Raw genomic sequence first — 27,981 nt, 5'->3', positions numbered from 1 at the left:
GCAGTGATAAACACCTGAATCAAAATCGAAATCAACTTAAGGGAGGAAAGTTTTTTTTTTTTTTTTTTTTTTTTTTTGCTTACAAATTCAGGTCATGCTCTGTTGTTGAGGGAAGTCAAGGCAGGCCTGCTTGTTATTTCACACAGCCTTACCTCCAACCAAGGAACTCACTTCACAGCCAAGAAGTACACAAGAAGCATGGAGGGTGTTGCTGGCTGGCTAATGCTCAGCTCGCTTTCTTATAGGGTTCAGGACCACTGCCTAGGTTGGGTACCGCCCATAAGGGACTTGGTTCTCCAATTGACAATCAGGACAGTGCCCCCACAGTCATGCCCCAGGCCAGTCTGTTCTAGGCAGTTTCTCAATTGAGGCTTTCTTCTCAGGTGACTCTAGGCTGTGTCAAGTTGACAGTTAAAGCTAACTAGGATAGAAGGGTTGACAGCTGAGGGCCACAAAGCTGGGATGCCGTCCAGGAGCAGACAGATCATTTCTCCTTCAGTGAAAACATGAAGATATGCTCATGTAGATCATCCTCAGGAGCCTCAGAACAGCACTATCACCCTGGATGCTCTAGCATACAGAGCCAGCCACATGTAGCTCCCAGAGCATCATGAAGCCTTGCCTCTGGGCCTTTGCACATACTGCTTCTTTACTGACAACACCTTTCCCCGGGGACTTGCTAAACATCCTTTGAAATTCAGCTCAACCATTACTTTCTCCAGAGGCCTGTGCTGAGCTCCCAGCCTGGGGCAGGGTTTTGGAAGAAAATATTATATTAATATTCCTCCCTCACTTTGACCAACACCCCACCCCAGGCCAGCCTGGCCTTGAATCTGACTGAGGATGAACTCCCAATCTTGTTGCCTCCAAATCTCCAGTGCCAGGATTATGGGTGTGTGTATTATCTGACCCAGCTATATTTCTCTTTTCTTTTTAAAAACCTCACCTTTTCTGAAGCTAGATTGCCCGCTTTTTAACTATGTGGCTTTGGTATGTCACTTACTCTTTGCACCCTGGTTTCCTGTTCTGTAAAATGGGATAGCATCACACACACACCCCTCAGTATTTTGTGATGATTAAATGCATTAATATGACTGCAGGAACAAGAAAAACACCAATTCATTACACATGTGTTCAATAGAAGTTTCATATTGCAGGACTGGATTAATAATCCATACTCAGTGATTAATACTCTATACTATTCTTGAAAAGGACCTGAGTTTACAGTCTAACACCCATTTTGGGGCAGGTGCTCACAGCAACTTCTAACTCCAGCTCCAGGGGATCTGACATTCTCCGCTGGCCTTTGAGGGTACTGCCACTCATGTATACATATCCACCCAAACACATACATATAATTAAAAAAAAATAGCCAGGCGGTAGTGGTGCATGCCTTTAATCCCAGTACTCGGGAAGCAGAGGCAAGTGGATCTCTTTGAGTAGTTTGAGGGCAGCCTGGTCTACAAAACTAAAACAAACAAACAAAAAGAATATTTTAAAAACAAAAAATTAAAAGCAATGTTTTATATTACTGTATAAAACAAGTGTATCATTTATAACAGATACACATATGTTGGAAGCATGTGCTTCAGAAGAGTGATTTACTCCCAGGAATTCTTGATCCAGAAGGTCTGGAGATCAGGTCCTGTAGCAAAGATGAAGAGTGCCATCTTCATCCTTAGATCCTACTTCTAACACAGCTGAAAAGATTCAGATAGGCAAATGCAGATTGCTGCCAAACCGGACAGAACCCAAGGCTAGTTCTGGCTGGATTTGGCCTCTTAGGGATTTTTTTTTTTTTTTTTTTAAGTATTCCCACTTCTGTAATAGAATGACAGGTTTTAATTAGACAAAGGCTTCAAGACACCATACAATTCCAGGCTGGATTTAGGGTGAGGGGTGCCCTCTTGTGGTCTATTGGTGTTTCTCTCTTTCTGTACACCTCTGTTTCTGCTCTTCAGGACAGGCTTTGCTGATGGGAAGGAAGGTCTCACCTGGCCCTGCAAAGCTGTCTTTCCACCTTTGGACACCAACACTCTCTCTGATGTCTCAGCCCACTCTGTCCTCCTAACTGTGTCAGAGTTTACTCCAAGTCCTCGCCTCCTTCTACCTCAGTGTCTTCCTCAGGAAAGGTCAGGCAGAGAGCAAGGAAATGTCTGGAATTTTAGAGCTTCAAATTCCAGCCTCAGTACTTATTGTCTGTGTGATATTAAGCAGGCTAATTTTTTTTTTCAGTTTTTTTTTTTGTGATATATATTTTTTATTTTACAATACCATTCAGTTCTACATATCAGCCATGGGTTTCCCTATTCTCCCCCCTCCCACGCCCTCCCCTTACCCCCAGCCCACCCTCCATTCCCACCTCCTCCAGGACAAGTCCTCCCCCGAGGACTGTGATCGACTTGGTAGACTCAGTCCAGGGAGGTCCAGTCCCTTCCTCCCAGACTGAGCCAAGTGTCCCTGCATAAGTTCCTGGTTTCAAACAGCCAACTCATGGAATGAGCACAGGACTTGGTCCCACTGCCTAGATGCCTCCCAAACTGATCAAGCCAATCAACTGTCTCACCTATTCAGAGGGCCTGATCCAGCTGGGAGCCCCTCAGTCTTTGGTTCATAGTTCATGTGTTTCCATTCATTTGGCTATTTTTTTTTTCAATAATTGAGTAAAACTAAGCAGGCTAATTTATATCTCTAGGCCCCCACCACTTTTGTAACTCGGTGCAACAATACCAACCTCATAGAACTGCGGGAACAATTGAATAGGGTATTCAACAGTAGGCAATAGTAACCTATTAATACCATTGCATTACACGCATTAAGTAAATCATGTGATCTGTTAAGAAGTAAGTCAGAGCCGGGCGGTGGTGGCGCACGCCTTTAATCCCAGCACTCGGGAGGCAGAGCCAGGCGGATCTTTGTGAGTTTGAGGCCAGCCTGGTCTACAGAGCGAGATCCAGGAAAGGTGCAAAGCTACACAGAGAAACCCTGTCTCGAAAAACCAAAAAAAAAAAAAAAAAAAAAAAAAAAAAAAAAAAAAGAAGTAAGTCAGAATATAGTTTCTAGCTAAGGAATTTAAAATGGGTTATTACAACTAAGATCTAAGATGTAGAATTTCCCTTAAATATAACTCTAGCTAATGTACTGAGCCCTTTCCAAATGCTAGCTACTGTCAATTTGCTCAAGTTTCATAGCTCAATAAAAATAACAGCCAGTAGTCATTCAACTTTTTGAGTGCCAGGAATATGACAAGCTCTTCACATTCTTTGTCTACTTTTTTCCCCTCAACAGTCCTCAAAGGAAGATTTCACTATTATCATTCCCACCCTCCAGACAATGAAACTGAAATGTAGACTTGTAGGGGAGACAGTTCACTTGATAAGGTGCTGGCCACACGATCAATAAGGGCTTGAGGTCAGGTCCCCAGCATCCATATCCAGCAGTGTCAGTGCCCTAAGTAACACTAATATTGGGGAATAGATGGGGAGGTAAAGACAGACAGATTCTCAGAGCTCATGGATTAGCTAACCCAGCTGAATCTCTGAGCTCTAGGTTCAGTGAGAGACCCCACCTCTAATTGACAGGGTGGAGAATGCTCTGTGAAGGACACTCACATTGATCTCAGGCCTCCACAAGCATGTGCACCTTCATGCACAATGCACCTACCCACACAAACACACATATACGTACACGAGAGGCGTTAGCACTGTGCCCAAGGTTTTGCCGCTGATGAGTGTCAAGGCATGCACCCTGCATTGAAAGGTAAGTGGCTTGACTCCAGAGTCCATGCTTTACCTACATGTTATCTTTAATCTTTGAAATACCATGAGATGTAGGTTCTGCTCTGTCACCTGAATTTTACAGCTGAAAAATAAAATCAAGGACAAACGTGATGCAGTGCTTTTTTCAAGGGTACACAGCTAGGAAGTAGCCGGGTTGGGATTTGGGTCTATGCCTGACTACAAAACCCACATTTCCACCTTCCTATTAGATTGCTCACACCTCCGAGTATTTACACTGGTTGTCCTAGTTAGGGTTACTATTGCTATGAAAAAACACCATGCCCAAAGCAGCTTGGAGAGGAAAGGGTTCATTTGGCTTACACTTCCACATTATAGCCTGCCATTGAAGGAAGCCAGGACAGGAATTCAAACAGGGTGGGAACCTGGAGGCAGGAGCTGATGCAGAAGCTATGGAGAAAAACTGCTTACTGGTTTGCTCAGCCTGCTTTCTTATAGAACCCAGAACCACCAGCCCAGGGGTGACCCCACCCACAATTGGTTGAGCCCTCCGCCATCAACCATTAATTAAGGAAATGTCCCACAGGCTTTCCACAGCCCATCTTATGGAGGCATTTTCTCAGTTGAGGCTCCCATCCTCTCTGATGACTAGCTTGTGTCAAGTTAGTTTTAAACTAGCCAGGGCAGTAATACAGAGCAACCACAAATTATACTCAGATTATTCAGCAACAAGGATTAACATGTTTCCAACACCCACGAGGATTCAAGCTCTGTACACAATTTACATAATAATATCTGTTATCCATTATGGATCCTGGCTGAGTTAATAGCTCTAGGTTTATTGTTTCCTAGCGCCTCCCTCACATAAACCTGTGACATACATGGGTGCTATTACTGTTCTTACTTTACAAGTGAAGAGGCGAGGCACAGAACTCTTCCAAACCACTCAACTAAGTTGTGACCTGGAAACCACAGTTTCAACTATCCAACTCTTTTCTGCCCAACAGAATGGTCACTGAAGTTGTTAGGTTTCAAACCCGGGACCAATGGGTGAGGTGCCTACTTAATATATCAAAGCGAACTTGACCGCCAGGTTCTCCTTGCCTCCTTCAGTCCCTACGGGCACCTCAGCCATTGGTCCCAGGTTTGAAACCCAACAGTAGTCACCCTCTCTCCTTTTTCACTATTATTTTTCTCTACTTTCTCCAGCTCAAATGAGCGATCCCCGATTCCGCAGTAAGCCCCACCTCTTCTAACCTAGGCCCCGCCCACTAGGCGGTGCCGTCACCGTAGAACCAATGGAAAGAGTCAGGGTCGTCCCGGGCTACGCCCCCGGGCGTTGACCCTGCTAGATTTGTTCCGGTGCCAGAGCCTATGAGAAGATGACGCACTCATCGGCTGACGTCATCTGAGAGGCGGCCGACAGGGGGAGTTGTCCACCGGTGCTCCGGCGATGCTTTCTGGGAGTTGTAGTCTCGGAGACCCGGTTCCTGGGCTGGCGGCATCAGGACTCCTCGTCCCAGCGTCCCCCGCAGGAGCCTGGGAGCACTTCCGCCCTGTTGTGAAGTGGGTGTCTCCGTGGGTGAGTCCGGGTGGCGGATGGGGTGCAGCTGAGACTCAGGAGCTGGGCTGGAGGCTTAGGAGGTGGTGGTACCCTGGGGGGCCTGGGAAGGTGAGAGGGGAAAGTGGCGTGCGTGAGTGCGTGCGTGCGTGTATGTGTGTGTATGTGTGTGCGCGCGTGTAGAGGGCGGGCAGAGGATGCAGCGTCTGGAGATGGGCAGGGTCACCGAGGGGTCGGGACGAAGAGTGAGTTGGAGGGGCCGGCAGTGAGGCGGGTCTTACAAAGGTCTGCAGGTGAGGTGGAAGGGATGGGTTTTTGCCGTATAGGGAAGTCACCTTAGGGTCTGGAGAGCACAGGGAGAGAGGATCCCAAGGGCCCTGGCGAAGAAGTGAAGAGGCCCAGATCTGGAAGTCTGACCTTAAACTCGTGCTTCATTCTCCACACCCAAGTGCCTGCCATCTGTAATGGGACTCGCTTTTGTCTTTAGCCCCAAACCTGTACTTCTTTCCTCATTCCTGAGGGCAGCGAAAGGCATCTTCCTCTACTGACCCACCCACCCTCTACTGACCCACCCACCGGCCTACTTGTTTTACCAGCGGATTCCTCCTGCATTCCTTCCCATCCATGCCGTTTCGCGTCTTGCGCTTTCTTTAGCATCTCTTAAAATTACCTCTGTCTTCTGAGGGTCTCTGCAGAAGTGTCCGCATTTTCCTTTCTCCAGCTCCGACAAACATTGCAGCCAGTGCTGTTTAGCACTCAAGTCTGATTGTACCTTCGGTTCTCCCGCTTAGAATCCACCACTGGTGTGCAGCACATGTGGAGTGAAATCCGGTATTATAGTGTCTTCATAACTCCCTTTGCAGTCCATTTTTCACACACACCACACTCTGAGGCTGCCAAAAGTTTTTCCCATTTCCTGGGTGGGCCATTTGGGTCTCCACTATTCTATGTCCTATCTCTGCTGTCCCCATCCCCCATTCTCTGAAGAGAACTCCTCAAGAACCTACTCAACAGGTAATTCCTGTTGAATTCCTTTAAGCAGACTGTCACCTCCAACTTCCCAGCTCCCAAATCATACTGTATTTACCACTTTTTATTAATATAAATGTGACTTTTTTTTTTTTTTTTTGGTCTCTCCCAGTAGACAGCACCATCAGGACAGGAAGTGTCGGGCTCATCTCCATTTCCCTCTGTCCAGCTCAGAACAGTAAACACCTAATGTGGATCAAGCAAATGAGTAAATGCTTGGCGAGTGTGGGCTAGCGATCGTCAGGGTGAGCTTTGTTATCCCCAGGCTATGGACTTCCAGGCCTGTGAGCTTCAGTCTTCCTGCCATCGATGTTGGCTAAGCTGAGGCAGAAGCAGTGGCTGATGGGGGTTTAAGGCCAGGCTTGGCTAACACATAGGGATACATGTAGCTAACACACAGGGATACATGTAGCTAACACACAGGGATACATGTAGCTAACACATAGGGATTCATGTAGCTAACACACAGGGATACATGTAGCTAACACATAGGGATACATGTAGCTAACACACAGGGATACATGTAGCTAACACATAGGGATTCATGTAGCTAACACATAGGGATTCATGTAGCTAACACACAGGGATACATGTAGCCATTGCTAATTCATCACAAAGTCTCTTCACGCAGAACAGGTTTCTCAGCAGACTACTCTAGGTAGTTATCTCCAGTGACTGAAGTTGCTGTGCTAAGTGAGGTTTCTGCTGTTTCCAGTTTGAGTCCTTACGTGTGACTCCCGCCTGCTTTAAGCCATAGCTTGAAACTCTCAGCCAAGTGGAACCGACAAGCCTTGGGAACTCGCAGTTTCTTACTGTTTGGAGGTCCCCAACCAATCTGGTCTTCTTTTCAGGTCCCAGGGAGAATCTTCTCCCCTCCTCCTATGGTTGCAGGAGCCAGTGGAGGAGAGAACTTGTGTCCACACTCAGAGTCAGTGCCCCAGGAACCAAATCCTTGCTCAGCTTTCCCATGGTTAAGTAGTCCCAATTAAAAACAATTAAAAAAAATTAAATCTGAGGATTTCTTACTATGAAATCTGGTGGCCCTAATTTTGATTAAGCACCTCTCCCTCTCTTGGGGAGCCTGTGCCCCTTCTGAGTCCTTCTGGGTTTTGGAAGATACCTTTGTGGTGGTTTTTTAGCTAAGAGGAGATGTAATGGCAGCCCCTGCGGGGTGAAGAAACTATCGTGCTTTCTTTAATCCTCATGGTGTCTGAAACAGTTCTAGTGTTGCCAGCATTTGAAACTCTAGAGGTCTAGTTTCTCTCGGAAAAGGCAGAAGAACTGGGGACATCCTGAGCCTACATCCCCTCAGGGTGTCATGGTTGGTCACAGTCCCTACCCATTCCGTGTATTTACTCGGCTGTTCCAGTTCACTTCCTCTGCCTGCTTATTCCGGCCTTGTGTACAAGTTGGCCTGGGGCGAGAGCTCAGATGGGAGGCCACAGGAGGCTGTCTGACCTGTCCAGTGTCACACAGCATGGAAGGAGCAGAAGCAGATCTAGAGTCCATCTTCTCACTGTTCCCCAGATGTCTTTTCTGTCTCCCATAGCATAATTCTAGCCGGTATGAGGCTATGGGATGTGATTGAGGAAAATGATGGGAGAAGACTGACCTGTGCCTAGGTCTTAACTGCCATTTGGTAGTTTTCTCCCCCCCGCCCCCCAGAAGCTCGGTTTTCCTCTATGCATCACAGCCTGGGCAGCCTTAGGTAAGGAGCCAATTCTTTCAGTCAGCACACTGTCAAAAGCACACTAACACAGCCAGGTTTCCTAGTGTGAGCAGGAGGCAGAAGAGTTGACTTTGGTCTGGTATAAAGCTGTCGGAAAGACACCCCACTTCCATTCAGTGACAGGAAAGGCTCAGGAAACTAAAAGCAGGCAGAGAGTGGCAGAGACAGAGGGGTCAGCGCCATGTGCCCACTCTGGAACAGACACGATGGAATCGACTCTGAAACTTAAATAGTGTCCCTTCTCTCTCTCTCTGGTCTCTGTGGCGCGGGAGTTACAGGTCAGTGATGTTCAGCTCAGCACTAATGGCCCTCTGCTAGCTTTCCTGGAGGATTCCTTGCAGATATGGATGGAGAGTGCTTAGCATGTACTTAGTACTGATAAAAGATAAAAGGCACCTCATAGCCTCAGGCCTAGAGTCTGCCCCTGCCCAGCTCTTGGCTGACTGTGTTGACCTCCTTTCCCCCACAGGAGTCCGTAGTCCATATGGAGAAGATGGATATATGATCCCCCAGGGGTTTCTGACATCTATTTGAAATGAACCTTAGAGGTTTTTAGGATCTTTCTCCCCACCAAAAAAATATTCTAGGCTCTGGCTTTGGGACTGGTGGCTGGCTGCTCATTGCCTGATGGATGTCGCCTTTATGCAGGAGCATAGGAGTCTTTGCTTGCTGACTTACTGTTATTGTTGGCTCTGTAGCTCCCAGGACACATAATGGGTACTCTGTGAATGCCTGATGGGTTAGTCCTTGTGTGTGATAGTCCTTGTGTTTGGATTAGTGTATCAGCAAAATGTGTTTATACAAAAAGTTACAAAATGTCAATTCTTTTTTTTTTGTTTTTTTGAGACAGGGTTTCTCTGTAGCTTTGCTCCTTTCCTGGAACTCACTCTGTAGCCCAGGCTGGCCTTGAACTCACAGAGATCCGCCTGGCTCTGCCTCCCGAGTGCTGGGATTAAAGGCGTGTGCCACCACCACCCGGACCGAAATGTCAATTCTTTAACTCATGGACATTCTAGACTTTTGATATAACAGATTCATATATTTAATACAAGATATCAAAGTTCCTTAATGGCTCTGCTGTTTATCACATATGAGGTACTGTTCTGGCCTTTGTGATACAGAGTGGTGGCATTGGCTAGTGTAGGAACAGGTGACGACGACAAAGCATGGGCGAACATTTCTGTCAGAGGTGTGTGTCAGCTGCCTTGGGAACAGGATTGGGGATGCGGGTAGGGCATGACAAGGGCACACCAAGGAACTCTTCCTGAAGGAAGTAACAGGTGGTTTGGTAGCAGAGGGATGAGCCAGGAGTAGCCCAGTGGCCATGCATTTTTCTCCAAGCATCTTCCTAAGTTCGTGGATGTCTTTATGACCAGCCTCTATTTTTTTTGTGTGTGTGTGTGTGTGTATGTGTTGTTGTTGTTACCTTTGTCTTGTTTCCATACGGCCCAGTCAGATGACCCAGAATACCAGATGCCATCATCCAGAACCTCTGGGTTGTGCTGTGCCATTCCAGCTTAGATGCAGACAATGGCCTCCTTGGGTTGGGTGTGTTTTCATGTTATCAGACTTGCCATGAAGAGCTTGTTTTCTAAGGGAAGCCAGTGCGGGTGTCATCAGGGAGGCTGTCCTCGCCTTAGATGCCAGCATGCACATGTCCACCCAGTGTCTTATAGAAGATGGTGTCGTGGAAAGGTGGAAGTTGGAGAGAAAAGAACCCTTTTGACATGGGCAGGAAACCAATTGTTCCTTGTCTAGTGGATCCTGGCCTCACGAGTTCACCATCCACAACTTCCTGTTTCTTGTGCTTCCTCCGTGTGCTGAGCACTGTGCTAGAGCCATGGGAAGCTGGGGTCTGGCCGGTATGGTATTTACAGTAGGGTGATCATGGTTGCAAGGGAGCGCCCAAGATGCCGTGGAAACTGGTGACTGAGGACAAGTCCTGTTGAGGGAACGGGAAGGCCCCATGGAAAACGTGCAGGTTCAGGAGAGAAGTAGGTAGGCGAGGAAGGACTGACTGGTGGTGGCTCTGTGGAGGGCTCAGGGAGCAGTGGGGAGGACCGGCAGGCCAGGCAGTCAGGTGTTCCGCAGAGTGGACTGGACTTTAGGGTGAGGGCTGGGGAGGGAGATGGCCTGGTCATGCATTGGAGGGCAAGTGCAGGATGGGATGAGATGTTCTGTGGTGGTATTGGTGGTACCGAGGATGTAGTGGCACTGAGGATGTTAAGTGCCGGGTCTTCGTGGTGAACCAGGTGTGGCATCTGGAAGAAAGGGTGATGGAAAGTGATGCCTTGCACTGAATGGAGAGCTCTGGAAGACAGAGGGGCTTGCCATACAAGATGACAAACTCGGCATTTTATTATTTATTTATTTAGTTTTGGTTTTTGACTCGGAGTTTTGCCATTGTAGCTCAGTTTGGTTTTGAACTTAGGATCTTCCTGCCTCGGCCTCCTGATTGCTAGGATTATAGGTATCATACCTAATGATGGATTCAGTTCTGACCCATTGAACATGAGGCACTTAGGGGATAGTCAAGTGGAAATGTTGGAGTCATGAGGCCCGCAGACTGCCTTGCTGGAGTTTTGAGAAACTTGAGTTTGGAGATGGTAAATAATGTCGGATGTGTGCGACGACCCGAGAGTGAGGGGGATTTTCCAAGATGACCATCCACGGAGGAACACCGAGGAAGTCTCAGGAAGTCTCAGAAGACAGGTCTCATGGAGGAGGTGGCTCTCAGAACCAGCTTGAGGGAAGGCTAGCTTTCGGACATGGTGTAGAAGGGAGGAAGGCCACACCAGGACTGGGCTCAGAGGCCCAGAGTTCTCGCCTTCACATTTAGGCGTGTCCCGAAGGGTGTAACATGGTGCTGTCTGTCTGTAAAGGGAGCTAGGTGCTGGCTTCGACACCTGATCAGGGTCTCACTTCCCGCCCTTTGCAGTGGAGTATCTGAGTCTTTCTGTGCCTTTCACAGGCTGTAGGAGGTTTGATAGAAGTGAGGAAAGTGATGCTCCTGGGTCCTCTTGCTCACTCGGCCCTTTGTCTTTCTGCCTTCACAGTCTTGGGGAGCAGTCCTTCCCCAGGAGTCCCTGGAAGGACACATTGCCAATGCAGGAAGTCCCTGGATGAGGACAGCCCCGCCAAAGGGAAGCCTGCAGGCCGGATGATGGCTGTGGCCTCACCTCCACCAGAGCCTGAAGACCTCCTGATTGTGAAACTAGAAGAGGACTCATGGGGACCAATCTCCAAACCCCAGAAGGAGGTCCATGGCCGTGTCCCTGGTCCCGAGGTTTCCCGCCGATGTTTCAGGCAGTTCCAATACCAGGATGCAGCTGGGCCCCATGAAGCTTTCAGCCAGCTCTGGGCTCTCTGCTGTCGTTGGCTGAGGCCTGAGATCCGCCTCAAAGAGCAGATCCTGGAACTGCTGGTTCTGGAACAGTTCCTGTCCATCTTACCCAGGGAGGTGCAGACCTGGGTGCAGGCACGACACCCCGAGAGCGGGGAGGAGGCTGTGGCCCTGGTGGAGGATTGGCACCGGGAGGCCTGGGCTGCCCGACAGCAGGTGAGGCGCGTGGTCTGCTCTCCAAGCAGCTGGTTAGGCAAGGTAGGGCGGCTGAGCCTGAGTTCATAATCGGCCCCAAACTGCAATAGTGGTAATCATTGAGCGACTGCTGTGTACTGAGCCCTGCTGTGTAGCAGGGCGTATTCTATCATTTAATCCTGCCACAGTTTAATAAGGTGGCTCGATACCGTTAGGCTGATTTTACTAGTGAGGATATGGAGGCGAAGAAAAAAATAGATAATTGGTTCAAAATCACTAGCTACTGGGTTGTAGAGCCAAGATCTGCACTTAGAAAAGTCTAACTAGAGTGTGTATGCCTAACTACCATCGAAACTGTCTCCCAGTACCATACAGTGTGCCTAGTCTGTATTATGTTTTATGTTTAACACAGTCATTATACATACTTGGGTCTCTTTGGATGCTTACAGCAGCACATAGACAGAAATTGTATTCCTCCCCCATTTGTAGATTAGGGCTCCAAAGGTCAGATGGTCCCCAGAGGTCACTTGAGCAGTGAACTAAACTCCGACCCCCGGCTTCAAGGTCAGCTCTTTCTGCTGCAGGGCTGATGTTTCATATGCAAACATGGAATTAAAATGCCTCTGAGTGTGAGGCTCGGGTGAGGCCTTCACTGACATTCTGTGAGCACCCACTGCGCATCAGGCCCTGTTCTGAGCCCCTTCTGTATATCCTCATCCAGTCAGCCCCACGCTCTGAGAAGCGTGGTTCCCCTTTTGCTGTTTTTTAAGTGAGTTAACAGTGCGGTAAGTAGCATATCCAATGTGTATAGTGAAGTGGTCGAGCCGGAAAGGGAGGTGGTATTACGGATTCAGCATTCACAGTTTCAACAGTTTGTAAGCCACTCTGAGGGCCTGTGATATACCGCGTCATTTTCCTATGACACAGAATGTGGGTCCTGCGTGCATCTGCCCTGTATAGTGAACTCCGTAGCTGGCTTCAGACTGAGGCAGCCTTCCAGAACCTTTGCCTCAAAATCTTGCAGCTCTTCACTTGTTACAGTCAGAAAGCCCCGTGGGTGGCCTCAGACTTGACCACATTTGGTTGTGAGGACTTTGTGTTTGAGAAGACGTATGTTGTAAATGGCAGGCTTTCTGTCCATTCAGACTGCAAAGCTCCAAACATGTGAGAGTGGGACAAGGGAGGCTGAGCTTGGTGGCTTTGCTCTGGGGTTCCTTTACTGACTGGCGGGAAGCCACCATTTCAGGCCAGAGAACAGAGCGTGAGCACATGCCTTTTGAAAGTACGCTCCGCCCCTGTGACATTTCTTCCAAGATGTTAGCTGTTTGCCGTAAGCTGCAGAGAGGAAACAATGGAAGGCTTAGGACTTTGAAAGAGCTGGAAGATACACACGTGAGACCTAGAGATGAGGATTGCCTTAAATCAAGATCTTTGATCCTTCATCTGTAAAGTGAGAAGTGAGACCAGACACCACTGTGAGCTGACCAAAGGTTGATCTGCTTCTAAAATAGAGAAGAGAAAGCAGTAGCATCTTCCCTGGGCCCCTCTCCCTATGACTTACTTTTATTCCCCAGCTTCTCTGCCTGCCCCTGGGTGCTCACAGACTTCACGGCAATGGGTGCACAGGGAAGAGCTTCCTTCAGCGCATGTGCCGCAGCTTGTGGTCTTCACGCTGCTCACGAGCTCTCACTCATTACCCTCTCTGGAGGCCACATCTGACTCTCCATAGGAGGATGAAATTCCTGTTCCTCAGGGTGAGCCACCACCTCAGAACGGTCGGTGCCTTCATTCAGGGCTAAGTGGCCCTAAGATGATCCCCTGAAAGGGGTCTTTGAGTGCCACTGTCTTTTCATCTGGCGTCACTCATGTGGAACTCAGCTCTTCCACGGGTATTCTGATAAGGCACACCATTGTTTTTAAGATAGTTTTCAGTTCAGAACTGAGTGGAGAGTACAGTGTCCTTAGAGACGCCCTGAATCCCTGGTCATCATCATCCTCCAGCAGAGTAGAACATTTATTACCCCAGCGAGCCTGCTGAGTACATCATCACCCAGATCATGGACTTCACACTGAGTCTCGCTGTTGGTGGTATGCATTGTATGGGTTTTGGCAGGCACATAATGACATGTGTCCGCTATTATGGTGTCATATAATAGTGTCACTGCCTTAACAATCCTGTGTGTTCTGCTTACTAACTCCTCCTTCCAACCCCTGGCACCCACTGATCTTTCTACCATCACCTGGTGTGGCTTCTCCCTGAATGCCACAGAGGTGGAGTTACATGATCTGTGGCCTTTTGCATTGGCTTCTTTTACTCAGTAATGCATACTTAGTGCACCTCCATGTCTTTTCATGGCTTGCTATTGCTTTTCTTTTTAGCATGGAGTTCTGTTCTTTTGTCTGGCTGTACCAATTCCTCCAGTCAAGACTGAAGGACATCTTGGTTGTGTCTACATTTGTTAGGCATGAAGGCACTGTAAATGTCACATGTGGGTTTTTATGTGCACGTAAGTTTTCATGCCATTGGGTAAAACTGAAGTACATTGTTGGATCTTATGGCAAAGGAATGTTTATAGTCTTATAAGAAATTGCCAAACTGTTTCGGAAAGTGGCCGTACTATTCTGCATTTTGCGAGCAGTGAGCATGAGTCTCTGTTGTTGCCTGTCTTTGGTTTCGTGTTTGGATGCCAGGCATTCTGATAGTTGTGAAATGATAACACATTTTAAGTTGTCATTTCTTATACATGTGGATGGGTGCACATATGAGTGAGTTTGTATGCACATGTTTGTAGAGGCCAGGGGTTGATGTCAGGAGTCTTCCTCAATAGTTTCTCCACATTAGTTTTGAGACAGGGTCCCATACTGAGCCTGTAACTCACTGATTGGCCAGAGTGGCTGGCCATTGAGCTCCAGGGATCCTCCTGCCTCATCTCCCTGGTGCTGGGATGACAGGTGTGCGCTGTCTTTAATGCAGGTGCTGGGATCTGAACCCAGGTCCTTATACTGCTGGGACAAGCACTCGACTGACTGAACCTTCTTCCCGTCCCCCAGTTTGCAGTTTCAATCTTAAGAGTATAAACACCTTTCATGGGCTTGCTTGGCATCTGTAAGGCTTTGGTGAGGATTCTCTGTTATTCTGGGTCTTTCTCCTCTCCACATAAACTTAGAATCAATACTAGACAAAGATCCAGCAAAAAAAGAATTATAGGCCACTCTCCTTAATGAATATAGACATAAAAATTCTCAATAAAATACTTACAAACCGAATTCAAGAACACATCAAAAATATCATCTACCACAATCAAGTCAGCTTCATCCCAGAGATACAAGGATGGTTCAACAGTAATTAATAAATGTTATCTTATGCATAAATTGATCCAAGTACAGAAACCACATGATCGTCTCATTGCGTGAAGAAAAGACCTTTGACAAACTCCAACATCCCTTCATAATAGAGAATCTGGGAATACAGGGGACATATCTCAACATAATAAAGGGTATGATAAAAGCCCACAGCCAACATCAAACTAAATGGAATATTTCCACTAAAATTAGGAACAAGACAAGAATGTTCCCTCTTTCCTTTCCTGTTCAATATAGTGCTTGTATTCTTAGCTAGAGCAATAAGAAAGGAGAGAGATAAAAGGGAGAAGCAGATAGGAAAGGAAAATGTAAAAATCCTTATTCATAACTGATAAACACATTCAAAAAAGTATCAGGATATAAAATTAACACAAAAACATCAGTAGCTTCCTATATGCCAACAACAAACACTGAGAAAGAAATCAGGGACATGTGATTATTCACAATTACCTGCCCCCACCCCAAAAAAAAATATCCATCAAAACCTTGGAATAAATCTAACCAAGAAACTGAAAGACTCATACAGTGAAAACTTTAAGACACTGAAGAAATACCAGAAGATGGAAGCATCTTCCATGCTCATGGACTGTGGATTAATATTGTGAAAATGGTCATTGTACTGAAAACAGTCTACAGATTGAATATAATCCCCATCAAAATCCCAACACAGTTCTTCATAGAAATTGAAAAAAATCTTAAGGTCCATATGATCCAGGGTAGCTCAAACCATCCAGAACAATACAAACCCTGCTGAAGGCTCACCATCTCTGATTTCAAGTTATACTTCAGAGCAACAGTAATAAAACCAGCATGGTTCTGGCATTGAAACAAACACATTTGATAAATGTGATGGAAACGAAGGCCTAGATAAAAGCCTACACTCCTACAGCCACCTGATTTTGACAAAGTAGCAAAAAAGTATACTCAGAGAAAAAACAATTGTCTTAGTCACTCTTCTGTTGATGTGAAGGGATACCATGACCAAGGCAACTTTAAAGGAAGCTACAGTTTCAGAGGGCTAGTCTGTGATCATGGTGGGAAGTGTGGTGGTGGGCAGGCATGGTGCGAGAGCAGTAGCTAAAAGCTTACATCCGGATTAGCAAGATAAGAGGGAGATGGGGAGAGAGAGACAGTGACAGAGACTGGCCTGGTGTGGGCTTGAAACCTTAAAGCCCACCCCTGGTGATACACCTTCTCCCAGGCCACACCTCCTAATCTATCCTCAACCGTCTGCCGAATGGGAAGCAAACATGCAGACATTCGAGCCTGTGGGGGATTCTCATTCGGAACACCACAGCAACATCTTTAACAAACGATGCTGCTCAAACTGGATAGCTTGCATGTGGAAGAATGAACTAGATCTCCATCTCTCTGCACAAAACTCAACTCCAAAAGGACCGAAGACCTCAACATGTGACCTGATAGCTTGAATGGGATAGAGGAGAAAGCAGGGGCCGCGCTTCAGTTTACTGACTTGAGAAAGGGTTTTCTAAGCAGGGCACAGGTGTTAAGATTAACATTTGACAAGTGGGGCCTCATGACACTAAACAGCTTTGTACAGCAACAGGGCATCATTTGAGTAAAGAGACAGCCTACAGAATGGGGGGAAAACTTTTCCATCTATACATCTGACAGAGGGCTAGTATCTAGAATAGACAAACCAAACAGCCAACCTCAAAAAATAAACAAAAACAAGATAAAAACACAAAACCTAAGCAACAAACAAACCAGAAAAAAAAAAAAATTAAAATTTGGAGCATGGAACTCTACAGAGAATTCTCAGAAGCAGAAATACAAATGGCTGAGAAATATTTGTTTAAATGTTCAGAATCTTTCTGTAGCTATCAGATAAATGAAAATTAGAAGTACTTTGAGATTTCATCTTAGCCCAGGCAGAATAGCTAAGATTAAAACAACAGGAAACAGCTGACAGCAAATGGTGGCGTGGATATGGGGGAAGGGGAACACTTACTATTAGTGGAAGTGCAAACTGGTGCGGCCACTGTGCAGATCAGCGTGGAGGTTTCCCCAATGCTAGAAATAGATGTACCATGTGATCCAGTTCCACCACTTCTCAGCATGTTCCTGAAGGACGATATTTGGCCACAGAGATACTTTCTCACCCATGTTCATTCTGCGTTATTCACAATAACCAGATAATGGAAACAGCCTAGATATCCTTCTGACAATAGTGGATAATGAAAATGTGCATCTATACAGTGGGATGTTATTTAGCTGTGAAGGAAAATGAATTATGGAATTCACAGGTAATGGATGGAGCTGGAAATAATTTTGAGCGTTGCAACCCAGACCCAGAAAGACAAATGACACGTGTTCCCTCCTGTATGTGGATGCTTTAGGTGCATGTTTAAGTTGGAGCGCCCATAGAACTCAGGGAACTAGTAAGGGCCATGGGCTGTTAGTAACCTTCTGGCACTGTGTCCCGGCCAGCGGGATCTTCAGCAGAGACCCTAGAAGGGGGAATGGCGAATGAAGGGACAAGAGACACAAAGAATTGACAGCAAGACAGTATTCTGATCAAGCTGCAAAATTTTATTTTTCTCAGGTGGGTTTTATAGTAAGCAGACCAGGAAACTTTCTTTGGGAAAAGATCAGGGGACTCTTGAGTTGCCAAGCAACCCAACCAAGCAACCCAACCACAAAACATTGTTACTAGTGGTCACTGTAGCAGAAAGACAAGGAAATGTTATTTTCTAATAACTCAGGACTTGTCCAGACATGTCAAAAGTTTCTGGTTCGGGGCTCAATACTGGACAACAGAAACTTAACTCAGGCAGGCAAATATGGCATGGCTCTTGAAATTGTCCTCGGCAGTACTGTGAGAGAACACCATGACCAAAGCAACTTGGGGAGGAGAGGGTTTGATTGCCTTACACTTCAGCTCACAACCCATCATCGAGGGAAGTCAGAGCCGGAGCTCAAGCAGGAACCGAAGCAGAACCCACGGAGGAGAGCTGCTTACCTGCTTGTCTTCTCTGCCTTGCTCAGCCTGCTCTCGACAGCCCAGGCCGACCTGCCTAGTGATGGCACTGCCCAGAGTGGCCTAGGCCCTTCCACACCAGTTAGCAAGGGGAGTGCCCTGTCTGCATGGGCTCATCTAGTCAGGGCACTCCCCCAGCTGGACTCCCTCAGCTCTGGGCTGTGTCAGGTTGACCAGATGGAGATAACTAGGGCATGGAGGATCTCAAGGGAAGAGCTAGGATATAGGTGGTTTGGAGAGGCCAAGGGAATAATGGAAAGAGAAGGGTTAAAAGACTGGAGTACTCAGCTCTCAACTGGGACATCTATACCATACACCCTCCCACAGCTCGGGGGTCACCACAGAACAGGAGACAGGACATTTGTGAGCAGTACAGGGGGTAGCCGTCTGCAGGGAAGGAGTCTTTGCTGGACATGACACAGATGTTTCACATGTGAACTTGGTGCTGGGAGCTGGACCTGGTCCTCTGGAAGAGCAGCGGGTGCTCTCGGCTGCTGAGCCATCGCTCCTGCCCTGGGTGTAGGGCTTTCCTGCCCAGCACTGGACCCTGCAGAGGTTTTTGCTCTGGTGAAGTTCCTCTTACTTCTCCAGCTCTGAGGACAGGCATGTGTGGTGTGGCCTCACTTCCCTGCTGGATCTAAAAGCTTTGATGTTTTCGTTTGTTGGGCTTGTTTCTTGCTGAGATGGAGTGGTGACGTCTGAGCTCCTTACTCACTGGACTGAAAACATGAGATCTACCCTCAGGGGTGTCCACACATCTTCATTGTCACTTAAATCTGCCTGTTTTCTGTGTTGACCATGTTGCTCGAACTCTAAATGATCTTATAATAAAAAACCTGGAGCCAGCTGGGCGGTGGTGGCGCACGCCTTTAATCCCAGCACTCGGGAGGCAGAGGCAGGCGGATCTCTGTGAGTTCGAGGCCAGCCTGGGCTACCAAGTGAGTTCCAGGAAAGGCGCAAAGCTACACAGAGAAACCCTGTCTCGAAAAACCAAAAAAAAAAAAAAAAAAACAAAAACAAAAACAAAAAAAAAACCTGGAGCCAGATATTGGGGTAAATGCTGAAGATCAGAGAGACAAAGGAACAAGCCACAGCCACTTCTCAGATCACCAACTCCATGAATCCTCTGACTGAATGTCTCCGAGTCCTCAGCCAAAAGGGCTCTAGTTTCTGTCTCCTCACACTTTATATACCTTTCTCCGCCCAGCCATATCACTTCATTCCTAGTACTAGGATTAATGGCCTGTGTGCTTCCCAAATACTGGTAGCAAAGGCATGAGATCTCAAGTACTGGAATTAAAGGCGTGTGACTCCCAAGTACTAGGATTAAAGGTGTGTGCCACCACTGCCTGGCTCTGTTAGTCTCTCCTAGACTGAATCAATCTCATGTAGTCCAGGGTGGCTTTGAACTCATAGATCTGGCTGGATCTCTGCCTCCCGAATGCTAGGATTAAAGGTGTGTGCCACCACTGCCCGGCATCTATGTTTAATCTAGTGGCTTGTTCTGTTCTCTGATCTTCAGGCAAATTTTATTAGGGTACACAGTATATTACCACATGACAGTGCCGATCCAGGGGGTTAGAATCTTTGCTGTAGTATGATGATGGTTGGAGGAGCTGGGTGGAGAGAAAGGATTGCCATTGAGTCTAGACATGCAGTTTGTCTGTAGATTGTAACTACTAAAGAGGCAGTCAGGCTTATGAAAGGCTTATAAATTATATTTTAATGTCCCCAAATGTAATTTTATGTAATTTGTCCCTGTGAATCAAGAACACTTTGAATAGTGCTTGAAATACTCATACAGCCTCCCAGAATCCAACGAGACAGAACTCATTTGGTAGTATAAATGCAAGGCTTTCTCGTTGTGTTTGAAACCCTCTTTGGATCTTAAGAGTCTGTTAACCCCTGGAACACATTCATACACAAAATAGCATTCCTGTCTCACTGAAGGGGCCTTATTGAGCTGATGACTGGAGTTTTCTGACTTCGTATGTAGGGACTGGAGCTGTGTGCTGAAGAGTCCGGGTCCTTCGAAGCAGTTCAAGAGTTTCAGAGCTTCCAGCTGCAGCCAGTGGTTCACTGCCCTGAGACACAGCTCCAGAGACAGCTGAATACACACCCCGACCTTTCCCAGATGCCACCTCAGCCCCTGAAAGAGAGTGGTAAGTACCACGGATATGGGCACACAAGAGAATGAGGGGCTGGGCGGTGGTGGCGCACGCCTTTAATCCCAGCACTTGGGAGGCAGAGCCAGGCGGATCTCTGTGAGTTCAAGGCCAGCCTGGACTACCAAGTGAGTTCCAGGAAAAGGCGCAAAGCTACATAGAGAAACCCTGTCTCGAAAAACCAAAAAAAAAAAAAAAAAAAAAAAAAAAGACAATGAGGGACCGGCCTGGGCTATGGGAGAAAGGATGTGCAGAATTCAAGGTACACCCCAGGACAAATGTCTGATGGATGCTGTTACTTAGCAGTCAAGTTAAAAGGCTCTGTGAAGGAGGATGCCTGGAGACACCTCACTAGCTGGAGTTATACAGAAGGTGCAGGTGTGGCGTGGGGTGCGTGTTGCTCACAGGACGGGGACAGGCACCTCACACGTGGCACACCACTGAAGATGGCTTAGGGAGTCCTAGCATCCGAAGGGAAAGTCAGGAGGAATGCGCACCAGGCATGGGACACCCTTGCCTTGACCCCAGTGTGCCCTTTTGGCAGGAAGTGGTTTAGAGAACTGAAGCTTGTGTCTCACGGGGTTACTCTCTTCTTCAGCTGTCCTCACACCCCAGGCCCCAACTGTTCCAAAGATGGGGAGCACTGGAGATTGGGAGGCGGCAGCCCAGTCCCAGGTAAACTGCTGTTTTCTTTTCCACGCCCCTCCCCCCAGGAGCTCCCCCGGCGGAGGGGTAGAGGGCATGGGGTGTTCGCCTTTGTCCACTGGGCCTGCTGGCACTCACTGCCTGCGACGGTGGCCCCGCACATGGCATCGCTCAAGTGTCCTGATCTTTCTTAGGCCTGGTCAGGTTCCCAGCTCCTTTTCAAGTGTCAGTGATTTTTAAGGCCCTCTCTGTGTGTGTCCCAGGAAGCCCTGAGTCCCAGTAGACAAGCCAAGGAGGAGCTCCGCCAGGACCCTGCCGGAGATGACTGTGGGAACGGGGCGTGCCTGGGTAAGGAGAGTGTGCTCCCCGCCAGGGCCCAGCTAGCCCATTCCTGGTCCACTCATTCCCAGGAGGGGTTTTCCTCTTCCTGGGAGCCAGAGCTCTGCATTCCCTGCACTGTCTGGGGTGGAAGAGGGCTGGCTCCTGGAACCACCCTCGCACAGTCTGCCGGGTTGGGATCTGGGCTGCATGCTGCTTCCTGGAGCTGGCCCTGCTGGGGCTCGTGGCCAGGTGCAGTCACCTTGGGCCTGGAACTGGACCGAGACCTCTGTCTCAAAACTCTGCCCCTTCAGCACCCATGGAGAGCTGCATTTTGGGGGCAGATTCCTACGAGCTGAGCTCTTGAGATCAGTGTATGAAGCTATGAGAACAATGAGTCGCAGAGGCTTCAAAGTGCTCCAAGCCCGTGTGACCGGCCGGCACACCTTTTCCTGAAGGCCGCCCACGTGGAAAGCCCACACTAGCGGGCCCTTCCTCTGAGGGAGGATGGACACATAATGAATGGGGTGAAACAGACTAGAAGCTTGCGGGCTGCTCACCTCCCTAAAGAGCATAAAGTGTGTAACTGCAAAAGACATCAAAAGATAGTTTTGGGTTGGTAATACAAGTTAGGATAGAAAGTAAATTAGGCACAACATTTTAGACTCGCCAAAATAGGATAAATAATGGAGTATTTTCTCTGAATTTGTCAAATGTTAATGGACTAGACATTGTTAATGTAATACTTTTTTTTTTTTTTCAAGACAGGGTTTCTCTGTGCTTTGGAGCCTGTCTTGGATCTCTCTCTGTAGCCCAGGTTGGCCTCCAACTCACAGAGATCTGCCTGGCTCTGCCTTACGAGTGCTGGGATTAAAGGCGTGTGCCACCAGCCATTAATGTAATTCTTGACTGTATATATTGTATATACTTACTGTATATAGTTTTTCTTATATTAGTTGAAACCTTCATTTATTATTTTAGACAAAAAAGAGGAAATGTGGTGATAAATATTGTGTACCCTAATAAAATTTTCCTGATCAGAGAACAGAACAAGCCACTAGATTAAACATAGATGCCAGGCAGTGGTGGCACACACCTTTAATCCTAGCACTCAGGAGGCAGAGATCCATCTGGATCTCTAGGAGTTCAAAGCCACCCTGGACTACATGAGATTGACTCAGTCTAGGAGAGAAACAGAGTCAGACAGTGATGCACACACCTTTAATCTCAGCACTTGAGATCTCATGCCTTTGCTTGGGAAGCACACACACCTTTAATCCCAGCACTAGAGAGGTTGAGACGACAGGAAGTAATGGCTGGGCGGAGAAAGGTATATAAGACATGAGGAGACAGGAACTGGAGCCCTTTTCGGTTGGGGAGCTTTTGGCTGAGAACTCACAGGTATTCAGTCAGAGGATTCATGGAATTGGAGAGGTGAGACGTGGCAGTGGCTTGTTCCTTTGTCTCTCTGATCTTCAAGCAAATTTTGTTAGGGTTCATGTATATCACCACATCACTGGACAGTAGGACCCCAATAATGCTTACAAGAACCGACTTCAAGAAATGCTGAATTAGGGTACTCTGAAAGGACTTTTCCTCTAAACTCTTTATCTGGCTCTCCCTAAACATTTACTGTAACCGAAGGCTCTGTGCTTTGTTAGGACCAGGTGCTTTTGGGGAGGCCATCCTTGAGACCAGCTACAGTCTGAAAAATCGGGACATTCATCTCCTCATGTTGTTAGGAGCCCAGAGGACAAAGTGTTCCAAGCACAGCACAGATTAGCCCTAAGGACTCTACAATCATCCCTCCCCCTCCCCCCTCTCTCCCCCCCTTCTCCCCCCTCTCCCATCAATATTTGCTTCACATTTAGTGTTGTTTTGTCTTATAAATAACAGTGGCAAAGGAGGTCAGAAGTTTCCTAGCAAGAGAGAAACACACAGACACACCCACCCACATACACACCCACCCCTAACCCCGACACATGCTCCTTCCCTCCAACAGTGGAGTTGAGTCTGACTGGGTTGCTTGAGGTCCTGTTTGTCATTTGTGGATCCATAATAGCCACCCTGTTGTATGGTGTATTTCATAACAACGGCACAGCAAATGAGGAACCTGCAGGTCCCTTTCATTTTCAGTGAGGTGCTGATAGGCACCTCTCTCCAGGTTGATGAGCATGGGATTTCTCATTGGCCTTTCAGGAGAAGGGTGACAGTTTCGGGGACACTTTAGAGAAACACAGTCCCACAGGTCGTTTCTGCTCTGTCACGTCTGTTCTTCCTTTTGTGTAGGAGTTCCGGTTTCTAAGCCAGGTGTCACGTCCCAGCACGAGCGAGGACCAGGGATTTCGGGTCTGAGCCTTATATATTCTGGGAATGGGAACATGGCAGATTCTAGCCTGGACAGTGAGCCAAACCAACCAGCCCAGACACCAGCCCAGGAGGACTCTGGGGCCCAGGAAGAACAATGCCAATGTGATGGGGAGGATGTGAAGGTGTCGGGTGTGCACTGGAGCTATGAAGAGACCAAGGCCTTCCTGGCAATTCTCAGTGAGTCCCCATTCTCTGAAAAGCTCCGGACCTGCCACCAGAACCGCCAGGTATACGGGGCCATCGCAGAGCGGCTGCGGGCACGAGGCTTCTTGCGGACGCTGGAGCAGTGTCGCTACAGGGTCAAAAACCTTCTACGGAACTACCGGAAAGCCAAGAACAGCCACCCACCGGGAACCTGCCCCTTCTACGAGGAGCTGGAGGCTCTGGTGAGGGCCCGGACAGCCATCAGAAGAACTACAAATGGGCCAGGAGAGGCTGTGGCGCTCCCCAGGCTGGGCGACAGTGATGTTGAGATGGATGACCAAGAGGAAGCGAGCTGGGAGCCCAAGGAGGCACCCGAAGACTGCAGGGGCTCTGGCCTGGCCACTGAGGAGTCTCTTCGGGGTCCCAGGATTGCAGGGGGCCCAGCTCTGCTCCAGAACCGCATTGGTAAGAACGTGGCCTTTAACTGGATGACTATCAGCCAGCCTACTGCTTCTGAGGCTAGAGCTCAGACTCTAAGTCGTCAGGGACACCAGAGTGAGGTGCCCAGTCCCTGGACCATCCTTAGGCCCACAATCTCTTCTCTTGTGGCCACATCTCCTGGTTATAGGAGAAATAATTCTAAAGCCTTGCTAGACCTGGAGAGACCCCAGTTGCTTCCTATGGTGTCACTGGTGACTCTCCTAGGTGGCACCTGAGCTGTCGTTTCATTCCCGTAGGTGTGTTTCTCTTAGTGTGTGTGACAACAGCCGATATCACAGATAGCAAGTTCGGTTAAGAAAGAGTAAGTGAACCAGTAAAAGGTAGAGGAGACGCTCATAGTGTAGACCTGTGAGTCACTGTGTGGCAAGCACCTAATCTTGCAGAGGGAGAGCCACTGACATCCGTGAACGGAAGCATCTGGAGCCCCAAGGTAGGAGCAGAGCCTGGGCCCCTGCCCCATGCTCATAGGGCCCCCAGCTCCCATGCTGCCTCCTTGGGTTACATCGCTTCCCTGCCCTGGAGTGGAGCCTGGATTACACCCCTTCACTCTTTGACCAGAGAGGAAAGGGTGTCCTCAGCTATAGTCTGTCACCTGGTTATTCAGGGTCCATTTATGTCCCTGGGGATTCTCAGAGTCCATGCGTTGTTGAAAGGAGAATTCCCAAAGGCGATGGGATGCATTTTGAATGAATACAGGGAGACTCTCATGAATCTCAGTGACTCATCAGCTGAAGCAAGGGGGTCCCTCACTTGATGCGATTGCTGAAACATGGCCACTTATTTCTCCCTTGAAAGGGTGAGAGAGGGTGCCTTGGCTGACCTTCCCAGCATATCCCTGAGAAGCAAGTTTGTGTTCCCAGATCTTGGACAGTTTCTGAGACCTGTGTCCTAGCTATTTAGAAGTCAGGTGACCCTAGTCCTAATGACCAGGTAGAGCTCCGTAAGTCTCATACTTCTGAACTCTTCACTCTGACAGCAGGTGTGCACTGGAGCTTTGAGGAGACCAAGGCCTTCCTGGCAATTCTCAGTGAGTCCCCATTCTCTGAAAAGCTCCGCACCTGCCACCAGAACCGCCAGGTATACCGGGCCATCGCAGAGCGGCTGTGTGCACTGGGTTTCCTGCGCACGCTGGAGCAGTGTCGCTACAGATTCAAAAACCTTCTTCGAAGCTACCGGAAAGCCAAGAGCAGCCGTTCACCAGGAACCTGTCCCTTCTACGAGGAACTGGACTCGCTGATGAGGGCTCGGACCGTGATCAGGGCCATGGAGATGGCAGGAGAAGCCAGAGGTCTTCCGGCGTCTGGGCAGAGCGGTGCTGAGGCTGATGACCAAGAGGTCTGGGGTGAGGTGGAAGATGAAGATGCCATTCAACTTCTGACTCCAGATCCTCACACTCCAGATACAGGTGAGCCCGGAGTCACCGGTGTCGGCAGAATCTGCGGCCTGTACAAAGAGGGGCTCTGAAAGAGCTAGAGTCGGTACAGTCCACCCCAAGACCAGGTTCTCAGCACAGAGGAGGTTTATTTGCCCCAGAGAGACAAAAGGCAGGGAATAAGAGACAGAGACAAGAGATAGAAATGAGGGAGAAGGGGAGGGGAACAAGGCGGGGGGGGGTGGGGTGGGGTTGGTGTGGGGAGATATTTGCCTCTGGATAGAGAGGAGACAGAAGTGGCCCATAGGCAACGGGCAGTTTATAAAGGGAAAAAGGGAAAACCCCATGTTAGGATGAGTTGGTTTATTTTAATTGGGCATGTTAATTAGGTGAGCTGAAAGGAGGCTTCTGATTGCTGGATTTAATACTTTGATAGCTGGACCTTGATGGTCATCCTCAGGAGGAAGTGGCCAATAAGGGAATAGACCTTGGTGGCTAGCTTTAGGAATGTAATAGAAGGACGAAGGACATCAAGTAGGAGAAGATTTTGTGCATTGCATAGATCCTATAATCTCTTACTTAGTGCTGTCCTGCACACGTGGTGGCCAGTTTGGCTTTTGCCAGGACACACCTGGGTAATTAGGGAACTGGTTCAGACTGATATGACACATGATCTCGTCAGTGTACTGGAGGATGATATGAGCTGTTTATTATTGAATACAGACTTCAGAGGAATGGCCGGGGAGGTGGGCCTGGCTGCTGGGAGGGGATTACTGTACTCCAGACTGCTCCTCAGCTTTTCAGGGTTAGAAGCACACAAAAACTTGGTAACTTCCCTGATACTCACATTTATAAGTTGTGGGACATAAGTTACAAATCTGTGCTAGCCACATTTACAAAATACATGATACAGGTTCATTATTGCTAACCAGTGATTGGACAGAAACCTCCCATTTCTGTCTATTCTTTCAGGTTTTGAGCTGAAGCGTGAGGATGAAGACCAGATATCAGAGCAGGATGTTTTTGGGGATTTGCCTGAAGCATTATCAAACTATACCACAGACGCTGTTTGTCGGTCTCATGACTGGGGGGAGGAGAATGAGATCGAAGAGGAAGGGGCGTGGAGGAGCGTCCTCCCGTGGGAAGAGTGCTCCTCTGAGGAGGACTTAGAAAAACTCATTGACCATCAAGGCCTGTACCTCACAAAGAAACCCTACAAATGTGACACATATGTGAGAAGCTTCAGCAGGAACTTCCACTTCGAGGCCCACCAACAAACCCACACAGGGGAGAAGCCCTACAGATGTCTTGACTGTGGCAAAAGCTTCAGTGACCGCTCCAACCTCAGTACCCACCAGAGAACCCACACAGGGGAGAAGCCCTATACATGTGGGACCTGTTGGCAAAGCTTCAAGCAGAGCTCAAACCTACTGAAACACCAGAGGGTCCACTCAGGGGGAGCTCCCGACCAGTGCAATGAGCCTGGGGGGAACTTTGGCCACAGTCCATCTTTGAGTGCTCACTGGAGAAGTTCTACGTGGGAGATGTCTACACAACCTCAGCATGTGAGCGTGAGCACGGACCCCCCCGCAGCCCGTCGCTCCGGCTCAGGGGAGAAGCTGTATCCGTGTCTTGAGTGTGGAAGGTGTTTCTCTAAGAGCTCTGCCCTCATCAGTCACCAAAGAATCCACACAGGCGAGAAGCCATACGCATGTGCCCAGTGTGGGAAGACCTTCAGCAAGGGCTCCACCCTGGCCAACCACCGGCGGACGCACACCGGCGAGAAGCCGTATAAGTGTGCAGACTGCGGGAAGGGCTTCAGCGAGCGCTCCAAGCTCACCACCCACCAGAGAATCCACACGGGAGAGAAGCCCTACAGATGCCTGGAGTGCGGCAAGTTCTTCCGGGACCGCTCCAACCTCATCACCCACCAGAGAATCCACACGGGCGAGAAGCCGTACAAGTGCAGGGACTGCGGCAAGTGCTTTAACCAGAGCTCCAGTCTCATCATCCACCAGAGAATCCACACCGGGGAGAAGCCGTACAAGTGCACGGAGTGCGGCAAAGACTTCAACAACAGCTCCCACTTCAGCGCCCACCGCAAAACCCACGCGGGAAGGAAAGCCTTGTAGGCAACGCCTCCTCCCAACAGAAGAGCAATAATGTGTATTTACATGTCATTATCGTTTCTAAAACATGCTAGAAAGAAACCTTCCAACGGCTAGCTTGGTGTATACTTAGAGATGCTGTCTTGGTAAATTCGGGTAATTTGGATGTGAATTACACCTACAAGGATTAAGATTTGGAGGTACTTTTCAAGCGTAATTTGTCCCTCCCCCCCCCCCACACACACACATAAATACCCCTACAGAATCGTTAGGTTAGCTGTCCTTACACCTGCTGTCTCGAGAGCTTAGTGTGTGAGGCAGATGGCAGATGCGGGATTAGAGTTGAATCTGGCCCTACGTCTCGCTCTGCTTTTTACAGCTTCTTACTGCTCTACCCAGG

The 27,981-nt window shown here is 48.4% G+C and overlaps 1 protein-coding gene across 19 annotated transcripts; it reads left to right on the top strand.

Annotated features, from left to right (window-relative positions):
- The first annotated feature begins 5,037 nt into the window (after positions 1-5,037).
- On the top strand, positions 5,038-27,691 carry Zscan20 (zinc finger and SCAN domain containing 20). Of its 19 annotated transcripts, none has more exons than XM_042271913.2 (8): positions 5,038-5,303; positions 11,113-11,615; positions 19,955-20,120; positions 20,722-20,798; positions 21,032-21,116; positions 23,376-24,065; positions 25,078-25,506; positions 26,446-27,691. In XM_042271913.2, exons 2-8 carry the CDS (start codon positions 11,217-11,219, stop codon positions 27,603-27,605), a joined length of 3,006 nt encoding a protein of 1,001 aa, XP_042127847.2. In that variant the 5' UTR covers positions 5,038-5,303; positions 11,113-11,216; the 3' UTR covers positions 27,606-27,691. The 19 variants fall into 19 exon arrangements, with proteins under 19 accessions (XP_042127847.2, XP_076421210.1, XP_042127845.2 ...); XM_076565095.1 differs by having other exon boundaries at positions 5,108-5,319; positions 25,081-25,506; XM_042271911.2 differs by having other exon boundaries at positions 5,108-5,319.
- Positions 27,692-27,981: the final 290 nt, after the last annotated feature.

Source organism: Peromyscus maniculatus, chromosome 2 (assembly GCF_049852395.1).
Source record: "Peromyscus maniculatus bairdii isolate BWxNUB_F1_BW_parent chromosome 2, HU_Pman_BW_mat_3.1, whole genome shotgun sequence".
Lineage (NCBI taxonomy): Eukaryota > Metazoa > Chordata > Mammalia > Rodentia > Cricetidae > Peromyscus > Peromyscus maniculatus.
The sequence above is the reverse complement of the archived record's forward strand: the minus strand, read 5'-3'. Positions and strand labels throughout refer to the sequence as shown.